The sequence below is a fragment of the Podarcis bocagei genome (genome assembly GCF_964188305.1).
Source record: "Podarcis bocagei genome assembly, chromosome: 8".
Classification (NCBI taxonomy): domain Eukaryota; kingdom Metazoa; phylum Chordata; class Lepidosauria; order Squamata; family Lacertidae; genus Podarcis; species Podarcis bocagei.
The window spans coordinates 66855947-66874951 of record NC_138133.1 but is presented as its reverse complement, the minus strand read 5'-3'; the positions used below and the strand labels follow the sequence as shown (position 1 = coordinate 66874951).

Genomic DNA, 19005 nt, shown 5'->3' with positions numbered 1-19005 from the left:
ATGATAAATTTGGTGTCATGTAATTCTTGGTCATGGACAGAAGTCTCATAAAAAGGAATCATTTCACCTGATCTATATTTTCCTAATGACGGAGATCAAGGCACAACATGGTTTTTCTCTTTCCTCCCCTCCTCCATTCCCCATTTCCTCCTAAAGGTCAACAGAAGGACCTGAAATGGAACCTTGCAGTCATACAGATGTTCTCTTCTGAAGGAATGGACACTTTTATTCGTGTTCTGCAAAAGCTAAACAGCATCCTTATTCAGCCCTGGAGACTCCATGTCAACATGGGGACTACCCTCCACAGAGTCACTACGATTTCCATGGCCCGGTGCACCCTCACCCTCTTGAAGACCATGTTGACCGAACTGCTGCGTGGAGGGTCCTTTGAGTTCAAAGATATGCGTATTCCTTCTGCACTTATTTCTTTACACATGCTCCTGTGTTCTATTCCCCTCTCGGGACGTTTAGACAGCGATGAACAAAAAATCCAGAATGACATTGTCGACATTTTGTTGACTTTTACCCAGGGGGTTAATGAGAAGCTAACCATCTCAGAGGAAACTCTGGCCAATAACACTTGGTCGCTCATGCTAAAAGAGGTCCTCACTTCTGTTCTGAGAATTCCTGAAGGGTTTTTCTCTGGTCTTATACTGCTTTCTGAGTTGCTGCCTCTGCCGCTTCCCATGCAAACCACTCAGGTATGTAAAAACTATCAATTATTTGTAAAAGGCAGGAAAATTAAAAGACTGCTGAAGAGGATAGGTAGGTAATAATGGACTGAAAAAGAGTTGTGCAGTGGATCTATCCATTTGACGGATTGCATACCAACCTCCCTCAACCTGGTGACCTCCAGTGTCATTGGATTTCCATCAGCCCCAGCCAGCATAGTGAATAGTCAGGGATGATGGGAATCGTAGTCCAGCCACATGTGGAGAGATGCAGGCTCCCCATCTCTCATTTAAAGGGCTGATAGAGGGGATTTGTCCTTTTGATGCTGGATGATGAGTGGGGATATTGCCTCCTTAGCTGGGAGGCAGTAACTCTATATATTGGAGCACATATATTGGCTACAAGGGTTTTCATGATTGCCTAAAGAGCACCAGGTAGTGTGCCTTGCATGTGGTGTTGGAGAAGAACTCTACGTTTTGGCACTCTCATAGAGTTAATTTTGCTTTTCTGACAGGTCATTGAACCGCATGACATATCGGTGGCTCTCAACACTAGGAAACTGTGGAGCATGCATCTTCACGTTCAAGCGAAATTGCTGCAAGAAATAGTACGGTCCTTCTCTGGCTCCACCTGCCTGCCTATTCAGCACATGCTGAGACGCATTTGTGTTCAGTTGTGTGACTTGGCTTCACCAACTGCTCTCCTTATTATGAGGACTGTTTTGGATCTGCTTGTAGAAGATTTGCAAAGGTACGATTTTATACTTTGTCCTAAGGGTCTTTAAGTAGCAGTGCTAACCTGGTGCCCTTCAGAAATTGTGGTCTATAACTCTCACCATAGCTGTGCCGATTAAGGATGATGAGAGTTTTGTTGAAGGCTTCTGTAGAACCTTTGCATGTTGAGGCTGGAAAATGGGCTATGCCTCTCCTATCTCATTCATGAATAGGCAGTGGCTGTCTCGGATTTAGGCCTTCTGTTTCTCTCCATGCATGGTGATGGGTCTTGAAGGATGGAGCTGTGTGATGGCTCCTCCAGCTGGGAAATCCTGAGGGCTGCAGTAAATTGCTGCATGTATGGCATGAATGTGACATGGAGAGGTAGGCATCATACAGTTGGTGATAAGAGATGCCTCCACACATGGAGAGGGCTGAAACATAGCATTTCTTTTCAATACAGTGGTACCTCGGGATGTGAACGGGATCCGTTCCGGAGCCCCATACGCATCCTGAACGCAACGTAAGCTGCGATGGCGTATCTGCGTGTGCGCGGGTCGCGTTTTGCTGCTTCTGCGCATGCACATGACGTCATTTTGAGCACCTGCGCATGCGTGAGTGGCGAAACCCAGAAGTAACGCACTCCATTACTTCTGGGTTGCCACAGAGCACAACTAGAACGCGCTCAACCCGAAGCACATTCAACCCAAGGTATGACTGTACTTTGTTAGGCTTACTGACTTGGGATACCAAAGTCAAAACTGTAGTGGTTATCTCATCTTTGCTGGCAACTAGATACACAGTTAATTAATGACCACAACCTGAAAACTAGCAAATTACAGTGGTACCTCAGGTTAAGAACTTAATTAGTTCCAGAGGTCCGTTCTTAAACGGTTCTTAACCTGAGGCAGGCTTTCGCTAATGGGGCCTCCTGTTGCCACTGTGCCGCTGGCGATTTCCGTTCTTATCATGGGGCAAAGTTCTTAACCTGGAGCAACCACTTCCTGGTTAGCGGAGTTTGTAACCTGAAGTGTCTCTAACCTGAGATACCACTGTAATGGTAATAAGCTCATTTGCAACAAATGCAGATACTGTAGATAGATAGATAGATAGATAGATAGATAGATAGATAGATAGATATTGTATTATATATATATATATATATATAAATACACACACGCACGCACGCACACACGTATATGAATCTTTTAATGGAAATTTCAGATCTGAAGTTTGTTTTGTCATAAACATGCATGCAATATATTTGTCTTTTCTAATAAGAGCATTGCTGTCACTTCAGCAACCCAGAAGACAAAGAGAAGCAGTACACTGGCCAGACTACCCGCTTGCTTGCGTTACTCGATGCCCTGGCTTCACACAAAGCTTGTAAACTGGCTATTTTGCACTTGATTAATGGAACTGTGAAAGGGGATGAGAAGTATGCTGAAGTTTTCCCAGAGCTTTTGTCTTTAATGCGAGCTGCAGGGGACAACATTATTCACCAGCAGTGTGCTGAGTTCTTGGCTTCTATTTTGCAGTCTCTCTGCGATCAGGTATTTAAAAATGAAAATCTAAAGAACCCTTTAATTTCATTCTGTATTGATTGTGCACATGTTGTCATGCATGTGGGCAGTGGGGGTGGGGCTGGCCTGGAAGGAGTGCAAGTCTCCCCTTAGCAAACAAGACAGGCTTGTCCAAGAAAATACGAAAAGGATGTCCCTACTCTCCATCTCCCCAGAACACCTAGCCAGCATGCCTTCAAGGAAGGAGAAAAATATACATGGAAGAAAACCAATGTAAGCTAAAAGGTGTGTGTATGTGTGTATAAACACTTCATTTGTTTCCCAGATATAAATCTCCGCTTATTTCAAATCTCAATACACATTCCGATTGGTTCTCTCTGGTCACACCCCTGAACAACTGAATTCATTAAAAACCTGTTCTTCATTAATTCACAAATTGCACCAAGGCTGAATCTTCTTTCAGGAATTCCTGAGTTGCACCAAGACTGAGTCCCTCCTCCTTTAATTGCATTCCTAAGTCTTATAAAACTATGACATACCTATTTCCCGAGCCAGGAAGAAGAACCTTGAAACCGTTTGGTTTCTGGCAGAGAGGGATTGTTGCTGCCATCAACTCCTACCATAAATCTACCTCTCCTTTTTCAAACTAATTGCATACAGGCTATATTTGCACAGCTACATAGTACCATCCCTATCTATTCTCGCTGAGGCTGGTGGGAGTTCATTGTCACCAAAGGGCCTCAGATTCCTAATTCTTTTAGTTGCTGCTCTCAAGAGCAGGCCGTTTCAAGTTCTGCTTCATAGAGCTTGATGAAATGGCTGTTGAGTGACACTTCATGTTTCTTTGCAAAGCTAAATGCTTTTAAATAAGGTTGGCCAGGAATCAGAAATTAGTGTCCAATAGATCTTTCGCTTAATGGGGGTCAGCAAACTTTTTCAACAGGGGGCCGGTCTACTGTTCCTCAGACCTTGTGGGGGGCCAGACTATATTTTTTGGGGGAAATTGAACGAATTTCTATGCCCCACAAATAACCCAGAGATGCATTTTAAATAAAAGCACACATTCTACTCATGTAAAAACACCAGGCAGGCCCCACAAATAACCCAGAGATGCATTTTAAATAAAAGGACACATTCTACTCATGTAAAAACACGCTGATTCCCGGACCATCCATGGGCTGGATTTAGAAGATGATTGGGCCGGATCTGGACCCCGGGCCTTAGTTTGCCTACCCATGGCTTAGCAGGTTGTGAACAGCACTCCCTGTTCTGCATGGCAGACATTGCAGCTGTGGACAGTTTTGTAACTGTGAAGTCCTGTGGTGTGTGATAGTAGAACTTTGCTTTTAAAAAACCCCCACTCAGTTGGTGTAAGCTCTAAAGTGGCTTTTGCCATGGCCCCAAGGGATGCCTGTGTGCCTTTCTGCCTTTTGTAATACTGTGATTTCTCTTTGCAGGATATTGCATTGGTCTTGCCCAGTTCCACGGAGAGCACTCTCTCTGAATTGGAGCAGCTTTCAAATTCGTTGCCAAGCAAGGAACTCATGGCTTCCATCTGTGACTGCCTGATGGAGACATTTTCTAATGCTGAAAGCAGCTATAACTGTTTGCTAACTTGTATCAGGACAATGATGTTCCTTACTGAGCACGATTATGGATTCTATCACCTAAAGAGGTACATTCCACAAACATACTCACACCGCAGAAATGTTTAGTTCAGCTCACTTTCCCCCCCAGTGGGGCTTACAAAGCAGAAGATTGTAATGTAATATAATGTTAAATTTCACAGGTAACAGCAAGCATACCAGTGTGGCATTTTTTTGGTGCTGTTAATCTTCTCTTTCCCTTGGAAAGAATTGTTAATCTTCTCTTTCCCTTGGAAAGAATTGCGCGAAGCGCAGCGCTTCTTCCCCGCTGCCCCCGGACCTCTTTTGAAGCAAGGGGCTGCGGGGAGATCGCTTCTCCCTGCAGCCCCTTGCTTCAAAAGAGGTCCGGGGGCAGCGGGAAGCGCTTCGCGCTGCCCCCGGACCTCTTTTGAAGCAAGGGTTTGCGGGGAGATCGCTTCTCCCTGCAGCCCCTTGCTTCAAAAGAGGTCCGGGGGCAGCGGGAAGCGCTTCCCGCTGTCCCCGGACCTCTTTTGAAGCAAGGGGCTGCGGGGAGATCGCTTCTCCCGGTGCTCCGAAGCAGGGCGGGGGGGCGGGAACACCTTCCCCCACCGCCCGGCTTCGGAACGGTGCTCCGAAGCGGGGCGGGGGGGGCGACAACACCTTCCCCCACCGCCCCGCTTCGGAACGGTGCTCCGAAGCGGGGCGGGGGGGGGAACACCTTCCCCCACCGCCCCGCTTCGGAACGGTGCTCCGAAGCGGGGCGGGGGGGCGGGAACACCTTCCCCCACCGCCCGGCTTCAGAACGGTGCTCCGAAGCGGGGCGGGGGGGGGGAACACCTTCCCCCACCGCCCCGCTTCGGAACGGTGCTCCGAAGCGGGGCGGGGGGGCGGGAACACCTTCCCCCACCGCCCCGCTTCGGAACGGTGCTCCGAAGCGGGGCGGGGGGGCGGGAACACCTTCCCCCACCGCCCCGCTTCGGAACGGTGCTCCGAAGCGGGGCGGGGGGGGGCGGGAACACCTTCCCCCACCGCCCTGCTTCGGAACGGTGCTCCGAAGCGGGGCGGGGGGGGCGGGAACACCTTCCCCCACCGCCCCGCTTCGGAACGGTGCTCCGAAGCGGGGCGGGGGGGTGGGAACACCTTCCCCCACCGCCCGGCTTTGGAACGGTGCTCCGAAGCGGGGCGGGGGGTAGGTGGGAACACCTTGCCCCGCTTCGGAACGGTGCTCCGAAGCGGGGCGGGGGGGGGGCGGGAACACCTTCTGAAGGCTGGCGGGGGGCAAAAGTCTTTGTCCCCCCTGCCTGCCTTCCCAGGGGCTTTTAAATCGCCCCGGACAGCGGAGAAGTCCTCCGCTGTCCCGGGGCGATTTTAAAATGCCGCCCGCCAGCATTTTAAGATTGCCCGGACAGCGGAGAAGTCCTCCGCTGTCCCGGGGTTTTTTAAAATGCTGGGGGTGGGAAGAAAAGCCCTTATCCCCCCCCCTCAGCCTTCAGAAGAGGTCCGGGGACAGACTGTCCCCGGACCTGGTCTGAAGGCGGTTTCCCTAGGAACGCATTAATTGATTTTCAATGCATTCCTATGGGAAACCGTGCATCGCAAGACGAAAAACTCGCAAGACGAAGAGACTTGCGGAACGAATTAATTTCGTCTTGCGAGGCACCACTGTAAGTTCATTCAGTTGTGTTTCTGAAACTGCCTATGTTTTAAGTGCTTTAGATTTATTAATCATATTTTTTTCATATGCTGTGTCAAAAACGGGATGGTTAACAACCTTTTCCTTTGAAACGAACACAGCTCTCTAAGAAAACACTGTGGGGCTTTGCACACTGGATTGAAGCGAGTAGTGAGCAGCTTTAATAAGGACCCTGGAGAACTTGCGTCTTCATTTCTGGATTTCCTGAGGCAGATCCTGAATTCCGATACACTGGTGAGTGAATGCGTACAGAGGGCTTTCTGAAGCTTTGCCTTGATTGCATTCTGTTGCATTTCAGCTCAGGAAAAGTAGCTGCAGTTTTCTTTAAAGCGTACAGCTGTAATACTTCCATCATACTTCCAAATTATGGTTATCTAACAGAATCCCAAAGGGCCAATTTTATTTATTTATTATTCAAGGGGATTTATTTCCTACTTTTCTGTCACAATAATAATACTTAAGGTGGCTTACATCATTTTAAAAATGCACACACAGACACACACACACACACACACACACACACACACACACACACAAACACACACAAACTCGAAACAACAAATAAGTAAACATTAAATTAGTAAAAACAGAATATAGTTTGCAGCAGGTGAAAACAAAGGAAACGTGAAAACCATTCAACCTGGTAGGTTATGTGCTGGCAGGGATAAAAATGGCTTAATAGAGTAGTGAAAAGCCATGAGAGAGACAGAGAGAGAGTTCTAGCAAGAAACATTTGAAGGTGGTTTTACAGGGAGATGTCAAAAAAAGATGTCATCAGTTAACTGCATTATGGTGCTGTGGTGTTACTGCTTTTGTACTCACGTTCATCTTCCTTAGGGATGTTGTGGGGATGACGGAAGTCTTGCAGAAGTTGATGGAGCCCATCCTGCCAGAACTTTGGGTCTTACTACTGCAGAATTAAAATACCAATTACAAAACAAAGAAGAAACTCCTGAAAATCTGCTCCTCGAGCTGGAGAAGCTAGTTTTGGTAATGTAATGTTCCTATTTTTTGGTGTCGGTGCCAGATGTTTGAGAGTTAGGAGTCTGATGGTTTCTCATTGCTACTGTTCTGATTTGATTGTCATGCATTTTATATGGTTTTTTAAACATTTGTGTATGTATTCATTTTTATGCAGTGTTTCTGAACACTGCCCATGTATCTTAACTAGATGACGGTCAGGCTACAAATATTAATAATAATTATAATTTGTAACTAGTGATAAAGCTAGGATGATTGTGTTGCCACTGTTTAGTACTGTTAGGAATGATCACTGTGGTTATTATGCATATTAAGCTTAGCTTTACATAAAATTATCAGGCTATACCTCTTGAACTTATTTATTACATTTTTTCCTGCCCTTCCTCCCATGGGCAATTGTCTCCACCGCGTACAGTTTGTTTCTCAGTAGTCCTGTACATATACTGGACAACACTTCAGGCACCTGATCGACTGGGGCCTAGTCCACAAAAACATACACTATAATAAATCTGAGTAGACCTATTGAAACCAGTCCATTGATTTCAGTATGACTGACTTTATGTCCATGATGCCATATGTCCATGATGTCAATTGAACATGTATTTATTGAAAGAGTTACTGCTAGTTTGCTGCATCTTATCAGGTGGCAAAAACACTTAAATTTTGTCTGAGTTGCTAGTGATTGCAGTGTTCCTTACACAGGAGCGCTCAAAAGAAGATGACAGTCTGGAATCTTTATTGGACAATGTTGTTGGACTTCGGCAGATGCTGGAATCTGCTGGTGATCCTTGTCCACTGAGTGATCAAGATGTAGAGCCAATCCTTCCTGTACCAGAATCTCTCCAGCATCTTTTTAATAATAGGTAAAGTGCTGAATGTGCATCTGTGTCTGTGAAGAACTAGAATCTCTGGTATATTTGGGACCGTGTTTAACTTCATGCATTTATCTTTATGGGCTATATGCATTACAACAGAGATTACCCAGTTCTCTTGTCTCAGTCCATCACCACACCTCCTTTCCCCCCCGCAAATGATACGTTGAGGTTCTGAGAGTTGCCCAATTCTTTCAAGATCTTGTGACACAAGTATTGCACAAGTATGATGGATGTGCTTCTTTGTCAATTGTGATCTCTCCCTTTCTTTTTGTCAACATTGCTAATCCTTTTTCTGATCCTTCTTTATTTGGAAATAATAGGCGTTGAGTAGTCCAGCTTTCTTTTTATCATTGATCAGTGTCTTTCTTGAACAAAGCATAGACTCAATGTGTCCTTTTCGTTTGTCTTGTTTTAAACATACATAAAATTGTTTTCAACTTATGCACCATTACTTATCACAGTATTGGTTTATCACAGTGTTGATTGTGAACCGTGTCCCTGGACAGATAGAAAGACAGGGCATATGTTTTTAAAATAACAAAATAAATAGTGTACCAATTGCTAAACAAAATACGGACATGATACAGTCCCTGTCCTCGAAGGCTGTCAGGCTGTTTTTGATGACATAGGAAAGTAAAGTGCTTGATAGACATTGCAAAGAATAGGAGACAAGAACACCTGGTCATAGCAGAGGTGCAAGCCATGTTCTCCATTGGGCATTAGGATGCTCCAAGTGGGATTGTGTTCTTCCTACTGCTTGAGGAAGGAAGTGGTGAAGCCATGGTCCTTTAGGAAACGTTTTATTGGAGGAGTGGATGATGAATACCAGTGGGTAACATTTATTTCATATGGAGGCAGCAAACACTGACCGCTATTTTAAAAAAATTACATTTGATATTACAGGACTGCATACATCTTGGCAGATGTCATGGATGACCAGCTGAAATCTATGTGGTTCTCTCCATTCCAGGCTGAAGAAATTGAAACTGACCCTGACATGGTAAAAGTCTTGAGTTTTTAATACTTGAATGGGTGGGAACTGGAGCATTTATAGCTTAATTGTCAGCAGCATTTTTGAGACCCCATTCATAGTGTAAGCAACAAAGAGGAATGTTAGGAATGTAGACAGATAAAAATGGGCTACTCATTTAGCAGCAGCCTTCCAAGAGTGTTTCCTATTTGGGGATGCTGACAGTTGTCTGGGGGAATGATTAAAGTGGAATGAATTTCTCACTCTTACAGGTAAAGGTTGACTTAATTGAACTGTCAGAAAAGGGATGCAGCGACTTCGACCTGCAGGCGGAGCTGGAGAGGTCGTTTTTGACCGAGCCTACTTCTCCGGGTCGGACAAAAACCACAAAAGGCTTTAAACTTGGCAAACACAAGCACGAGACGTTTATAACTTCCAGGTAACCAGTGGTTTTGATTGTGACTGTGTGCCTGAAGGTGGATTTTGATTTTGCCACTGCACTGGTGATGTATTTGTAATCACGGCATAGTGGGATCCAAGTAGATTTGAGTCACTTGAAAGGGTCCCTCCCACAAGTTGTTCTGCTGCAGCACTCTCTTTGAAAACCAAAAAAAAAAAAAAAAAAAAAAAAGATTTTACATGAACAGATTTTGATGGTGCAAGGGAAGGGAGTGGAGGAGGAATGGTTCCTGTGAACGATAGAACTAACATGGGTTATAAAAGGCAGAATCTAGTTCTACCCAGAAGAAATTTAAAAGAGCCTGGGTTGGAAAAAAGCATCTTACATCCTCTAAAATGCTGCAGACAGGTGTGCCCGAGCAAAAACAAGAAAATTGACTGTGATAGGAACCTTAGAATGCAACACCTTTCTGTGTATTTTGCCATATAATAAGGTGGTACACATAAAGGAAGGGATCTCTTCTTCTCAGAAGCCTGCCTTCATCCTAGAAAGAGACTTAAGTAACTTAACTCCTGGAGCCAAGGGATGAGGGCATTAAAACTAAATTCTTCAGTCACAAATGGGCAACCTTCAGCTCAGGTGCCACATGGGGTCCTTGAACCTCTTGAAATTGCCCCCTTTCCCCGTCCCATCACAGTTACTTCCTTTCCTTTTTTCCTTTTTACTCATGGATTTTTAAGTGGTCTATCCTCATTCCTATGTAGTTTCAGAGCAATTGGAAGGGACAGAATTGCATTTAAGAAAAAATTGTTTTTAACTTCTTTCATGGTTGGTATGCCTTGGGGAAAAGAATAGTTTCCCTCCCAGCTGCCTGAGAATAAACTGTTAGGCTTCTGCCGTATATGTATATGGGAGAGAGTGGGTTAGCATGGAACACCATGCCAAACTATGCCTTAGCTTAATGTTGGTTTTCCAGAGAGGAGGTTATGGCCTCTGAGGTCCTCTTCTTTCTGCTGCTGTGATGTGATTTGGCTCAGCATGTTGTCTGAACCCGGTTTCTTGGTTTGTCTAGCTCCAGACAAACCACAAACCTGGGTTTGGAGAAGAAACTAGCCCGACCATGGCTTTGCTTGCAGCAGGACAAGGGGAGGTGCATATTGGCTGCGATCTTTTCTTTCTCAGGTCTGACACTTGTGCGATTGCACTAAGCCACTGGTCTTCAGCTGGTGGGTCAGAACCTACTAGTACCGTATTTTTCGCTCCATAGGACGCACTTTTTCCCTCCTAAAAAGTAAGGGGAAAAGTCTGTGCGTCTTATGGAGCGAATGTGTGTTACCTGGAGCCAAATCGCTGTTGTCCTGTGCTCCCGGGCTGCTCTTTGGGGGTGGGGGGAGGAGCCACGGTGCTCTGCCAGCAACCTCTGCTTTCCCCTGAAGTCCCGACAAGGTTTGCAAGCAGCGGGAAGGCTGTGCGCTCCCGGGCTGCTCTTTGGGGGTGGGGGGAGGAGCCACACTGCTCTGCCTACAGCCTTTGCTTTCCCCTGAAGTCCCGACAAGGTTTGCAAGGTTTGCAAGCAGAGGGAAGGCTGTGTGCTCCTGGGCTGCTCTTTGGGGGTGGGGGGAGGAGCCACACTTCTCTGCCTACAGCCTTTGCTTTCCCCTGAAGTCCCGGCAAGGTTTGCAAGGTTTGCAAGCAGAGGGAAGATTGTGTGCTGCTGGGGTGCTTTTTGGGGGTGGGGGTGGGGAGCTACACTGCTCTGCCTACAGCCTTTGCTTTCCCCTGAAGTCCGGACAAGGTTTGCAAGGTTTGCATGCAGAGGGAAGGCTGTGTGCTCCTGGGGTGGAGGGTGGGGGTGGGAAGCAGCAAATTGCTGTCTCTCAGTGCCTCCTAATTCAACTGCAAAGGATTGCCTAACTGGATTCTGAGCTCCATTTGAAGTTTAAAAATAGTAAGTTTGGGGATTTCTTCAAGTAGCAGTTTTGGGGAAATAGTCATAAATACATACAAAGCATCTCCACAAACCAGTAATAGTAATTTCAGCTAAAACTGAGCAGGTATCTGGCTCAGGAACAGTTTAAACTGCACAGCTATAACCAGACATCCTGTGTGTGTGTGGACCATGTTCCTAGTAGCTAATCTTTACTGCTGAAAAGAGGCTCTGATATTCCACTCCAACTCTATAATTCATTATACAAATTCTTACAAGTACAGTCCACCTATACTAAACCAAAAACATTGTGTTCTCTTGGTATTGAACGGAAGCTATTTATCTGCCCTCTTTTCCTCCTCTGTTCTTTACTCAGTCACTCCATTTTGAATCTTCCTTTCAAAACAACCATGCCTGTTTTGAGAAAACTTCAGAGATTTAGGAACTGGAGCACAATCATTTGATCTTTAGCTTCACAGTATTTTAATATTCTTTTGGAAGCCGCCCAGAGTGGCTGGGGAGGCCCAGCCAGATGGGCGGGGTATAAATAATAATAATAATAATAATAATCATCATCATCATCATCTTTTTGCTGTTCCTCCATACTCCAAGCACTTCTCATTTGCACAGCCCTGGTTTCTCTCCCTGACTATTAATATTCTTGATTAATAACAGTAAAATGCTCAAATTTTAGTTTTTGTGACTGTTGCCAATACTGACTTCCCAGTGATGATGAAAACAGCTACATTCTAATGGAATGTCTGTCCTTTTTCCATTCTCTTCATTATATACCGTGGCTCGCTTTAAAGCAGCAAAGTGGACAGGAGCCACACACTCTGCTGTTTTAAATAGTTTAGTACAAAATTTGAGTCAGATTTTTTTTCTTGTTTTCCTGCTCTAAAAACTTGGTGCGTCTTTTGGTCAGGAGCGTCCTATGGAGCGAAAAATACGGTAGGTCATATGACCTGTTCCAAGGTGGATTGCAACAGGTGCATTGCCACCATGCAGATAAATACATGGTGAATAATTAAGAAATGTGTCCCCAAGTGCATGTTTGGGTGCAAAATGCGTGCTGGGTTTGAAAAAGTTGAAGATACCAGCACTAAGCCATAGTTCGGCTTAGCCTTACATGCGAACCAGATCAGAAAGAGAGGTAATTCACAAAGGAATTACTTTTAATTTCCAGAAGAGTCATGCTGTACTAAAAACATGCTCTATATACTAATATGAGAGTAACTCTGTCAAATCTAATCCAGCTACCTCGAATCTGAAAATTCAAAAATTGAAGCGGGGATGTCTTTATTCCAAATTATTTAATCCAGAACATTTTTGTCTTTGGCTGTGCCTATCATTGGTTCAAACTCCAGCAACCAACATGCCGTTTGGATTAATTGCCACTAAAAATTTTTACTGAACAACTAACACTAATTCAGATGAATATTGAGAGACAGGATAAGGGCTTAGAAAGGATAGGAGAAAGAGATGTATTTGCAAACGGCACGTCCGTATGGTTGTTCTAGCTTTTGAAGAATTGGAAAAGGTTCACATTCTCCTGTGAATACGTTAATACCTGTGTGCTGCTAAACAAAATACCTCTTGTTAATGAATTCACCATGCGAAACTTCTGGCCTTAACAGTGGGAAGTCTGAATATATCGAACCTGCCAAGAGGGCCCATATTGTACCTCCTCCGAGAGGAAGAGGCAGGGGAGCATTCGGCCAAGGCATTCGGCCCCACGATATCTTCCGTCAGAGGAAGCAGAACACAAGCAGGCCGCCCTCTATGCACGTTGACGACTTTGTGGCTGCCGAGAGCAAGGAAGTGGTTCCACCAGATGGGATACAGCCTCCCAAGAGACTGCCTAAAGTTTCACAGAAGATTTCTTCACGGGGCGGGTTCTCAGGGAATCGAGGAGGGCGAGGAGCCTTTCACAGTCCAAATAGATTCTTCACGCCACCTGCTTCGAAAGGTAGGTTTTCTGGTCCGCCTGAAATATGTGAGCTTTATGCCTTCTGGAGGACAGATTTGAGGTTCCATTCATTCAGCGTGTTTCTTAAAGCGAAGTTAGTTGTAGCACTTCTGCTACTAGTCATAATTGCAGCTCTCTTTTGGGGGGTTTAGAGTCATGGAATTGTAGAGGGATCTTGAGAATCATCTAGTCCAACCCCTTGCAATACAGGAATATGCAGCTGTCCTTTACAGGGATTGAACCTGCAACCTTGATGTTATCAGCACCATCCACCCAGCTGAGCTATCTTTGCAGTAAACTTTGTCCACAAAGGATGCAATCTCAGGCTTTGGCCTTCTAGCCGCAGCCCCCTACAAACTGAGATGTTGTAAAAAAAAGTTTGACGCTCTTTGATTCTCCAAACAGACCTGTTGCTGTCCCCATTTTACAGATGGGGAATTGAGTGGTAGAAGGAATGGCTTGTTCAAGACTGCTCAGTGTGTCCATGATAAATTGAGAACTTGGGCCTCCCAAATTAGCGTCCCGTAATTTGGCTGCCTGTCCAAGCTAGGTGCTACCTTCCATCCAGCATGCATGAAGCCTTTCAACTCAGATTGTGGAGTTGAATATTTAGAAACAAAGGCAATTCACAAATGGCTTAGTTGTTGTGCTTTTTCATTTAGGAAATTACAGTCGCCGTGAAGGAGCTAGAGGATCAAGCTGGAGTGCACAGAGTTCTCCGCGAGGCACCTACAATGAAAGCAGAGGCGGCCAAAGCAACTTCAACAGGGGCCCACTTCCACCTCTAAGGCCGTTAAGTTCAGCAGGTTTGTGGTTTCCCTCCCCTCACAATATTTCGTTGAAATTAAATGCACAATCAGTTCAACCAGTGGTATTTTTCTTCAGTTTTGATTTATGGCGCTTATCTCCTCCCTTTCTGCTTTACATAAAGCGCCAAAAGACACCTTACAAAATTAAGTCAAAAATAAAAAAATGGCTAAATGCAAACTCAAAAGAGACTGGATCCTCAGACAAAAATGTCACTTTAAAAAGTTGGGTCAACAATGATGGGAGTTGTAGCAATATTTAGAGGCCCACAGTTTCCCTGTTCCTGCTTTACTGCATTTATGTACAGTGGTACCCCACAAGACGAACGCCTCGCGAGACGAAAAACTCGCAAAACGAAAGGTTTTTTCGTTTTCGAGTTGCCTCGCAAGACGAATTTCCCTATGGGCTTGCTTCGCAAAACGAAGCTTGCCCCGCAAGCTCTGGGGACAGCGGGTCTTCCCGCTGTCCCTGGACCTCTTTTGAAGCAAGGGGCGGCGTGGAGAAGCGATCTCCCCGCAGCCCCTTGCTTCAAAAGAGGTCTGGGGACAGCGGGGAAGAAGCGATCTTCTCCCTGCAGCCCCAGGTCCTGGGACAGCGGGAAGCGCTTCCCGCTGTCCCCGGACCTCTTTTGAAGCAAGGGGCGGCGGGGAGAAGCCTGCCCCCGCCGCCCGGCTTCGGAACAATGCTCCGAAGCCGGGCGGCGGGGCGGGAACACCTTCTGAAGGCGGGCGGGGGGCAAAAGTCTTTGCTCCCCCCTGCCTGCCTGTCCCGGAGGGCTTTTGAAGGCAGGCGGGGGGGAGCAAAGACTTTCGCCCCCCGCCCGCCTTCAGAAGAGGTCCAGGACCTCTTCTGAAGGCTGGCGGGGGGCGAAAGTCTTTGTCCCCCCTGCCTGCCTTCCCAGGGGCTTTTAAATCGCCCCGGACAGCGGAGAAGTCCTCCGCTGTCCCGGGGCGATTTTAAAATGCCGCCCGCCAGCATTTTAAGATCGCCCGGACAGCGGAGAAGTCCTCCGCTGTCCCGGGGTTTTTTAAAATGCTGGGGGTGGGAAGAAAAGCCCTTGTCCCCCCCCCCCAGCCTTCAGAAGAGGTTGGGGGACAGACTGTCCCCGGACCTGGTCTGAAGGCGGTTTCCCTAGGAACGCATTAATTGATTTTCAATGCATTCCTATGGGAAACTGTGCATCGCAAGACGAAAAACTCGCAAGACGAAGAGACTTGCGGAACGAATTAATTTCGTCTTGCGAGGCACCACTGTACTTTGTTTGCCAAGCATAGCTTACAGTTTAAAACACTAAAATGAAAGCTAAATAAACAGTTCAAAATATAGATTTTTTGGGGGGTGGGGGGAGAGTTTCAGGCTGCTGCTGTCCATTCATGAGCTAATGACCTGATCTCCTTTGCATGGGCTTTTGATTCTGGGGTTGATCCACTGAAGGATAATTTTCATGTTTTACTTGCCGATGGTTGAAACTACAGTGGTACCTCGGGTTACATACGCTTCAGGTTACTGACTCTGCTAACCCAGAAATAGTGCTTCAGGTTAAGAACTTTGCTTCAGGATGAGAACAGAAATTGTGCTCCGGCGGCGCAGCAGCAGCAGGAAGCCCCATTAGCTAAAGTGGTGCTTCAGGTTAAGAACAGTTTCACGTTAAGTGCGGACCTCCGGAACGAATTAAGTACTTAACCCGAGGTACCACTATATTGCATTGTAAGTGTACATGTATGATGATGTATACCAAAAGATTGTGCTGTTCATTTTGATCTATGATCTGCAGTCTTAGCAAGATTAAATACCGTATTTTGCGCCCCATAGGACGCTCCGGCCCATAGGATGCACCTAGTTTTTTGGGGGGGAAATAAAGAAAAAAAAATTATTTCCCCCCCAGGTGCGGGGCTGGAAGAACCAGGTCGGGGAACAGTGGGAAGGCACGCTCTGCCTCCCCGCTGTCCCCCGAGCTTGTGGGGCTGGCGATGGGGAGACGTGCGCTGATCCCGGGACTGCAGGCAGCTCTGCGCCGCCATCCGGAGTGGGGTGGGACTTAGCGCCCCGCTCCCGGTGGCCGCGCAGAGCTGCGCTGATCCCGGGACTGCAGGCAGCTCTGCGCCGCCATCCGGAGCGGGGCGGGACTTCGCCCCCAGCTCCCGGTGGCCGCGCAGAGCTGCGCTGATCCCAGGACTGCAGGCAGCTCTGCGCGGCCATCGGGAGCGGGGCGGGGCTTCGCCCCCGGCTCCCGGTGGACGCACAGAGCTGCGCTGATCCCAGGACTGCAGGCAGCTCTGCGCGGCCATCGGGAGCGGGGCGGGGCTTCGCCCCCGGCTCCCGGTGGCCACGCAGAGCTGCGCTGATCCTGGGACAGCAGGCAGCTCTGCGCCATCCGGAGCGGGGCAGGACTTAGCGCCCCGCTCCTCATGGCCACGCAGAGCTGTGCTGAGCCGGGGACTGCAGGCAGCTCTGCGCAACCCTCAGAGCCGGTCTCCCGAGGGTTGCGCAGAGCTTCCTGAAGCCTGGAGAGCGAGAGGGGTCAGTGCGCACCGACCCCTCTCGCTCTCCAGGCTTCAGCGAAAGCCTGCGTTCGCCCCATAGGACGCACCCAGATTTCCCCTTCATTTTTGGAGGGGAAAAAGTGCGTCCTATAGGGCGAAAAATACGGTATATCACATATTTCTAGCCTGATTTTATAATAGAATCAGAGATGGAAGGGAACCTGAGGGTCTTAATTAATTTTATAATGAATGATTTTAGAGTGTTGTTTATGCTATACTTTTATACTGTTTTATTGTTAGCCGCCCTGAGCCCGGCTTCGGCTGGGGAGGGTGGGATATAAATAAAATTTATTATTATTATTATTATTATTATTATTATTTATTATTCTATGCAGGAATCTCAGCTAAAGTGTCCACGACAGATGGTCATCCCACCATAATGGGGCTTGCTCAGTAGTAAGCCTTAATTAATGAAGCTTAAGTGAAACTAGGTGTGCTTAGGATTCTAGTATTAATAAGTTTGCCTCGGTGTCTGTTGTATAGTAGGCAAAAAACCTGGCCATTATGATGGCACAGATTTCTATACAGTGCTGGTTAAATGTATATTGAGTTGTTCTGTATTAATATCATAGGTTGGAGGCTGTTTTTAGAGGCCTCAGTATAGTTTCAATGCATAATTTGGCCCTTATTTATATCCCAGTAGGAATCATCACTGTACTGTTACCAGTTATCTCTCTCTCTTTTTTAAGGCTACCGGCCCAGTCCTCGTGATCGTGCTTCCAGAGGCCGTGGTGGAATTGGGCCATCTTGGGCAAGCACAAATAGCGGCAGTAGTGGTGGCTCAAGAGGAAAGTTTGTTGGCGGAGGCAGCGGAAGAGGGCGTCACGTCCGCTCTTTTACTCGATAAACACACCATTGAGAACATTCTGACTGTGAACCTTTCAAGATGATGGCCAATTGCTTAAGTGCTTGAGGACCAACGCTAGACTTACTGGTATTGGGGGCAGAAAAGAGACTTTTTTTTTGGTTTGGAAAAAAAATTCCCATTTTGTTTGATACAAGATCTGAGATTTCAATAAAACTGTTTTTTTGTGTTAGTGTGTGTGTGTGTGTGTGTGTGTTTATAGTTGCCTATGCTTTTATGGCACTTACGCCAGAAGTACAAGTTTAGATTTGGTTTTAACAGTCCTGCAACATAGCCTTCATTTGGGGTAAGTAGCAACAGCCATTCCAAAGAAACAGTGTTTTATTTAACAGTTTACAGTGGTACCCCGCAAGACGAACGCCTCGCAAGACGGAAAACCCGCTAGACGAAAGGGTTTTCCGTTTTGGAGGCGCTTCGCAAAACGAATTTCCCTATGGGCTTGCTTCGCAAGACGACAGCCCATAGGGAAATCTCCGGGACAGCGGGGAAGCGCAGCGCGTCTTCCCCACTGTCCTCGGACCTCCTCCCGCCGCCAGACATCGGAACGAAGCTCCGATGTCCGGCGGGGGGGGGGGAAACGTCTCCTCCCGCCGCCGGACATCGGAACGAAGCTCCGATGTCCGGCGGGGGGGGAACGTCTCCTCCCTCCAACGGACATCGGAACGAAGCTCCGATGTCCGGCGGGGGGGGGAAACGTCTCCTCCCTCCAACAGACATCGGAACGAGGCTCCGATGTCCGGCGGGGGGGGAACGTCTCCTCCCTCCAACGGACATCGGAACGAAGCTCCGATGTCCGGCGGGGGGGGGGAACGTCTCCTCCCTCCAACGGACATCGGAACGAAGCTCCGATGTCCGGCGGGGGGGGAACGTCTCCTCCCTCCAACGGACATCGGAACGAAGCTCCGATGTCCGGCGGGGGGGGGAACGTCTCCTCCCTCCAACGGACATCGGAACGAAGCTCCGATGTCCGGCGGGGGGGGGGGGGAACGTCTCCTCCCGCCCCCGGACATCGGAACGAAGCTCCAATGCCGGGCGGGGGGGGGACGCCTCCTCCCGCAGCCCGGCATCGGATGGCTTTCCTGAAGACTTGGGGTGGGAGGAGGGTTTTCCTTCCCACCGCCAACATTCAGAATGCTGTTCTGAATGTTGGCGGTGGGGAGGAAAAACCCTCCTCCCACGCAAGCCCCGGGAACAGAGGAGAAGCGCTGCGCGCCTTCCCCTCTGTTCCCGTACCTGTCCTGAAGGCTTGCGGTGCGGAGAAAAGCCCTTCTCCGCACCGCCAGCCTGGCAAGCGGTTTCCCTAGGAACGCATTAATTGATTTTCAATGCATTCCTATGGGAAACCGTGCTTCGCAAGACGAAAAACTCGCAAGAAGAAAGAACTTGCGGAACGAATTAATTTCGTCTTGCGAGGCACCACTGTATATCCCACTTGATCGTAAAACAACCACCTCTAAGCT

The 19005-nt window shown here is 47.5% G+C and overlaps 1 protein-coding gene across 2 annotated transcripts in view; it reads left to right on the top strand.

Annotated features, from left to right (window-relative positions):
- VIRMA (vir like m6A methyltransferase associated) overlaps nt 1-17717 on the top strand; it is a 33402-nt gene extending 15685 nt beyond the window's left edge. For both annotated transcript variants that reach the window (XM_081204311.1, XM_081204310.1), the window contains exons 13-24: nt 157-701; nt 1187-1422; nt 2686-2938; nt 4366-4583; nt 6310-6442; nt 7046-7198; nt 7892-8052; nt 8968-9064; nt 9307-9473; nt 12999-13330; nt 13993-14136; nt 17370-17717. In XM_081204311.1, coding sequence (XP_081060437.1) covers nt 157-701; nt 1187-1422; nt 2686-2938; nt 4366-4583; nt 6310-6442; nt 7046-7198; nt 7892-8052; nt 8968-9064; nt 9307-9473; nt 12999-13330; nt 13993-14136; nt 17370-17527 — 2597 coding nt within the window. In that variant the 3' untranslated portion in view covers nt 17528-17717. The remainder of the gene's footprint in view (nt 1-156; nt 702-1186; nt 1423-2685; nt 2939-4365; nt 4584-6309; nt 6443-7045; nt 7199-7891; nt 8053-8967; nt 9065-9306; nt 9474-12998; nt 13331-13992; nt 14137-17369) is intronic.
- Nucleotides 17718-19005: the final 1288 nt, after the last annotated feature.